Source organism: Lucilia cuprina, chromosome 2 (assembly GCF_022045245.1).
Source record: "Lucilia cuprina isolate Lc7/37 chromosome 2, ASM2204524v1, whole genome shotgun sequence".
In the NCBI taxonomy this organism is placed as follows: domain Eukaryota; kingdom Metazoa; phylum Arthropoda; class Insecta; order Diptera; family Calliphoridae; genus Lucilia; species Lucilia cuprina.
The window spans coordinates 5,935,868-5,942,322 of NC_060950.1; the positions used below are offsets into that span (position 1 = coordinate 5,935,868).

The 6,455-nt window shown below is 35.7% G+C and overlaps 1 protein-coding gene across 2 annotated transcripts; it reads left to right on the forward strand.

The window, feature by feature from the left end:
• The first annotated feature begins 307 nt into the window (after positions 1-307).
• Positions 308-4,498, forward strand: LOC111690425 (protein sister of odd and bowel). 2 transcript variants are annotated; one of them, XM_046956289.1, is made up of 3 exons: positions 308-1,684; positions 1,794-3,332; positions 3,437-4,498. In XM_046956289.1, the coding sequence occupies exons 2-3, from the start codon at positions 1,810-1,812 to the stop codon at positions 3,945-3,947; spliced, it is 2,034 nt and encodes a 677-aa protein (XP_046812245.1). In that variant the 5' UTR covers positions 308-1,684; positions 1,794-1,809; the 3' UTR covers positions 3,948-4,498. The 2 variants fall into 2 exon arrangements, with proteins under 2 accessions (XP_046812245.1, XP_023308668.2); XM_023452900.2 differs by having other exon boundaries at positions 309-3,332.
• Positions 4,499-6,455: the final 1,957 nt, after the last annotated feature.

A 6,455-nucleotide genomic window follows, 5' to 3' on the forward strand; every position in this document is an offset into this window, starting at 1 on the left:
TATATTGGCAAATTAAAAAAATATTTGATGTTAAGGTTTTTTCATGGTACAAAACATGCGATGGCAATTTTGCATGATTTGGCGACAATTATGTTTTTTGTTAAGAAAATCAACACAACTGAAATAGTAAAACGCTGATCGAATCCAGCAACTAAATAACTGAAAAAAAAACGTTTAAAGCCCAGAAAAGTTATTTCATTTTGATATTGAGCTTTAACCCAATCGAGCCACCAGAGAAGTCATAAAATAAAACATTTAGTTGCATTTAGGGTGTGTAGCTAAACTACAAACATACGATCTTTAGACTCTAAAAAAGTATTTTAAAGATCTTTTTCGTAGTCGTCGTCTTCTTAGTTATTGTTGCTGGCTGTTGATTTTTGCGTCAAAGGCCAACGAAGCAATAAAATAACATTCATTTACATTTTAGGTTCATACCATGACACCCACACATGCTGGATGGCTGGCTGGCTGACTGACTCTAGCTGGCTAAATGTATGTATGGCAGGCTGTTTGCTGGCTCAAGTTGGTGGTGGTGGTAAAAACACGGTAACGGGCACCCATACCCATGTTTTGAAAAAAAAAACAAACAAAACCAACAACAAGAAAAAGATCTCTTTTTTAAACCAAAACATTTTAACAGTGAGAAAAGAGCGTAAGACTATAAATATCACACCGGGAGAGCGTGAGTAAGTTTGAGTATGATCGAGAGAGAGTGAGTTTGTTAAAATTAACCAGTTTAAATGGAAAACTACTCCCTTAGAACAGGTTAGGAGTGTATAATTCTTATACAAAGAGCATTTTCTTGTTATTAACTCTTTAAGTAAGTATAGGTGAGTAATTATTCTTACCTGTTGTTTATCGATCAATGATCACTCTCCTGAGAGTTTCGTTTCAATAGAGGTAATACTAACCTCTTCGCTAGCAAAACTTTATTATGGTTTTGTTTCAGTATTTGTTGTCAATGTATGGGTTTACTCATTTATGCTCTTGTGGTCCGCGTGAAATACACTAGGCAATGGACATTTAGTTGGTTCGTGGACTTCTCAACACTGTGCGCGCTTATCGCTACTCGTATACGTAAATAGCGGTCATTTCTAAAAAAAAAAAAAACAAACTAAAAAATAAATAAGAAAATTTCTCTAGAAAAAAAACCTATTGGAAATATAACCGAAAAATTTCATCCAAACGGAGAAATGTCTAATCTATTGAGTAACTAACAAATAATTAAGTTTTAATAACAATAAAATTTAAATCATTAAACAAATAAACTGTTAAATTTTTTATAAAAACAAATTGTTTTTTTTTCCTACTCTTAAACTAAATTATTATTAACGAATTTAGTTTTGTATTTGTGTAAATGTTTGGGAGTTTGTTAGCAAACTCTGAGGCTTTTGTTTTGGTTGAAAACGTCAAACGACGATCTTTATGACTTTTGAAAGCGTGACTAAGTCGTGATTTATGGTGGCGTGTGGTTTTTAAAATTCATACTCATCCCGTGGTTTCATCTCGTTCTGGTTATAACAAACAGCCGAACGTTTTAGTGAACATTAACAAGCTTCGTCATCATCATCATCAATAGCATCGTAATTTTTTGCTGCTTTCCTGACGAAGACAACGTCGTAGTCATCAGCTGTGTTTAAATTTAAATCGATTTGGCATCGATTTGTTGTTGAATTTTGCGTAGGTGAGTGCAAAGCTTATGACCGTAAATACAAATCATCGAGTTTTATTTTCATCATCTTCCAACGTCTGCGATATCCTGCTGGGCTTTCAACTTTGTAACTTCAAAGCAGTGCATTGTTGTTTGTCATGGACTCCTTGGGTTTAAACGCCGTTAGCAATATGCAGGAATATAATGCAAATATAGTAATTTCTACAGCTTCAGCTGCACCCACAAAATCATCTTCTTCTTCCTCTTCTTCTGCTGCTACAGACGTTTCTACGTCTTCGTTAACGTCCACATGTTCAACAACGTCGGCATCATCATCATCGACAAATTCTCATCACAAGAAGTTAAGTCAGAGTGAAACACGTTCATATCTGAATGTTTCCGAGGTCAATAGCCGCCAGAATCAGAATCTCCTACATTCAAATAATACTCCTTCATCTTCGGGCCCTAACACTGGTACGCAAACGCAACAAAATATTACAGAAATCATTAACAATCCAGCTTTGTTGGAAGTTTTAGTAAATGCTTCAGCCGTACAGCAACATCATCAGCACCAGCAACAACAACAGCAATCATCTGCCACAAAAGATGTAAATGCCTGCAGCAAATCAAATACTCAGAGTCAACAGTCTAGCAAAGTTTGTAGCACCACCAACACCATTTCAACCACAACAAATGATTTGGCAGCTGCAGCTGCTGTGGTTCTATCATTGCAAGGTACAATGGTAACAAGTTTGCAACAAGCCGCTTTACTTCCCGTTAATTCACCAGCTGCTGCTGCTTTAAATCTACAAGCTCTCGAGTCGTATTTGGCATTGCAACGTATAACCGGTAAATCAGATGTATTTCGCTTCAATACCGTGGGAACCACTGCTTCAACTGCAGCCACAACATCAACAACAACACTAACATCATCATTATCGCCATCATCATCGTCTACATCATCATTGGATAACACTTCAAATGCTCATACTTCTAGCGCTAATGCTGCGGCAAGTGTTCATCACAAAAACTCTAGGAAGGAGTTATCGAAGACGGTTAATAGTATTAAGGAATCGGTTAATGATAATGATTCTTTATATTCGGAAAAGACCACTACTACAAAGTTGCCATCGGCCAATAGTCTGTTTCACTCCCTCCACTCTAGCTCTTCAACTGATCTCGGGGATTGCGAAATACCCCTACTCCATAGTAATGATGATACTTTGAATTTTGAATCTAATGAATTGGAAACTACATTTCTCTTTAACACTGCCCTTATCAGCAATATATCGGGAGTTCAACAGCAGCAGCAGCAACAACATCAACAACAAACTTCCAATTGTAATCAAGACTTGGAACAAATAAACAATTTACAAACCACCATGTTTCAAGACAAACTCAACACTTTGGCCGCCACCGATTGTTCAGCTCACAGCTCGGTAAATACCAACCACACTGAAGCATCAGTTTGCGGCGGTGGTGCTCTTAATCAGCCAACTGCTGCAGTGTTGGCTAATGCCCAACGTTCTAAGAAACAGTTTATTTGCAAGTTTTGCAATCGTCAATTTACCAAGTCCTATAATCTACTTATACACGAACGTACACATACCGACGAGAGACCCTATTCGTGTGATATTTGCGGTAAAGCTTTTAGGCGTCAAGATCATTTAAGAGATCATAGGTAGGTTGAAAAACATTCTCCTTATATCTTTTAAAACTTAGAAAAGTCACAAGCTTACTCTGTTCTATTCCGCTCATTTCTTCATTTTCTTTTTTTTCACATAGATACATACACTCCAAGGAAAAACCCTTTAAATGTGCCGAGTGTGGTAAAGGATTTTGTCAATCTCGCACTTTAGCTGTTCACAAAATCTTACATATGGAAGAATCTCCGCACAAATGTCCCGTTTGTAATCGTTCCTTTAATCAAAGATCGAATTTAAAAACCCATCTTCTCACACATACTGATATCAAGCCATATAATTGTAATGCCTGCGGCAAAGTTTTCCGACGTAATTGCGACTTGAGACGCCATAGTTTGACTCACAATTTAACATCGGGTTCTTCAACCAACATGAGTGATTCTTTGGTTTCTCTAACCTCTACTGTAAATGAGATACTTAATAGTGCCACGGGTTCGCAACATAAGGATATTTTAATATCGTGTCCCTCCTCTACAACATTGACCAGCCCGTCGGCTACATCTCTAATGCTGTCAACAACTTGTACGGCCCCTATAACAACCACAAAATCATCTGCCGTGGATCTTATATCAGTTAAAGCGGAATTGTTTTGAATCACAATCACTAAATAAGATATTAAAGTTTTAAGGAAATAAAACCCATTCCATCTCTTAAGAGGTTGGGTATTATTGGCTCTCTTTTTTCTATCTTACTCACTCTCTCTACAAAATCCTCTCACATACTATCTCCTTCTCTCTTTTAGCCTTTGTTTTCTTTTTAAAAAAGGAAAACATTAGAAATTTAATCTCAAATTAAAACCCAGAATATCAATCATTATGATCATTAGTTCTCTTGTACGAAATCGATCCATTTAGCTTCCATTAAATCATTAAAACTTAAGTTTAGTTAATAAATGTTTAGTTTTTTTTGTAAGTTTTATGCTATTTTTTATTTTAAATGTATGTTTTTTACAAGTACAATATTAAGTAACGTTTTTTCTTATTTTTATAAATTTTTCGCATTGTATGTGTGCTTGAAGCATTTCAAAAAAATCTGAAACCGCTTGATTTGCGGCATTATAATATAAGTTGAAAAAAAAAAACAAATTTAAACATTTTAAATAAAAAACGAATCTTTTTAAATAAAAAACGGGAATTTTTGAAAATGATGGGATGTTATTTGATACTTGCATGGGATATTAAAGTTTCTCAAACAGTTTCATCATCGAACCTAATAAACTAAAGAAAATATTAAACCTCAGATTATTACCCATTCGAAGAGCATAATCTTGTAATTTAAAAATTTTTTGTACCTGACTTTTTTGCAAAAATATAGATTAGAAGATTAGACTACAGACTAGACTATAGACTAGACTATAGACTAGACTATATACATGACTATAGACTAGACTATAGACTAGACTATAGACTAGACTATAGACTAGACTATAGACTAGACTATAGACTAGACTATAGACTAGACTATAGACTAGACTATAGACTAGACTATAGACTAGACTATAGACTAGACTATAGACTAGACTATAGACTAGACTATAGACTAGACTATAGACTAGACTATAGACTAGACTATAGACTAGACTATAGACTAGACTATAGACTAGACTATAGACTAGACTATAGACTAGACTATAGACTAGACTATAGACTAGACTATAGACTAAACTATAGACTAGACTATAGACTAAACTATAGACTAGACTATAGACTAGACTATGGACTAGACTATAGACTAGACTATAGACTAGATTATAGACTAGACTATAGACTAGACTATAGACTAGACTAGACTATAGATATCCCAAAGGTGGAAATAAGCCGGATAGAAAGAGAGAAAACTATGAGGGAATGGCAGAGGAGATGGGAAAGTACAAGTAAGGGCCGATGGACCTTTCAACTAATCCCAGACATCAATACATGGATAAATAGACGCCATGGTGAGCTGAACTACCATTTGACGCAATTCCTTACAGGACATGGTATCTTTAGGAGCTATTTACACCGGTTTGGCCATGACAACTCACCAAGATGCCCGAAATGCCCAGAACAAGATGAATCAGTTGAACATGTCGTTTTTAATTGCCCACAATTCTCTGGACTACGTAGCAGGTTGGAATCGTGCATTGGCGAACAAATAAGGACAGACAATATAATAGAAATAATGCTAAAATCAGAACATAACTGGTCATTGGTGAACATATACATAACTTCAATAAATAAAGCTTTGCGTGAGGCAGAGATTATTCGCAAGGCCGAGAACGTGGCCTAGGAGACGAACTCTGAGAGTTAAGGAAGTTCAGCGACAAAGCTGACCACTCCGCGAAGTAGTACCTGGTGGCAGTTCCGCGGATTGTGGTGTTGACGATGGAGGTGGTTTTAGTCGGTAGGAATCCGACATACCCTTTATGGGACCTATGTAAGGTTTCCTCCTCCACTATACAAAAAAAAAAAAAAATAGACTATAGACTAGACTATAGACTAGACTATAGACTAGACTATAGACTAGTCTATAGACTAGACTATAGACTAGACTATAGACTAGACTATAGACTAGACTATAGACTAGACCATAGACTAGACTATAGATTAGACCAAAGACTAGACTATAGACTAGACTATAGACTAGACTTTAGACTAGACTGTAATCCAGAATGTAGACTATAGTAAGACTAGACTAGACTATAGAATAGACCATAGACTAGACTATAGACTAGACTATAGATTAGACAATAGACTAGACTATAGACTAGACTATAGACTAGACTGTAGACTAGACTATAGACTAAACTATAAACTAAACTATAGACTGGACAATAGACTAGACTATAGACTAGACTATAGACTGGACTATAGACTAGACTATAGACTAGACTATAGACTAGACTATAGACTAGACTATAGACTAGACTATAGACTAGACTATAGACTAGACTATAGACTAGACTACAGACTAGACTATAGACTAGACTACAGACTAGACTATAGACTACACTATAGACTAGAATATAGACTAGTCTATAGACTACACTATAGACTAGAATATAGACTAGTCTATAGACTAGACTATAGACTAGACTATAGACTAGACTGTAGACTAGACTA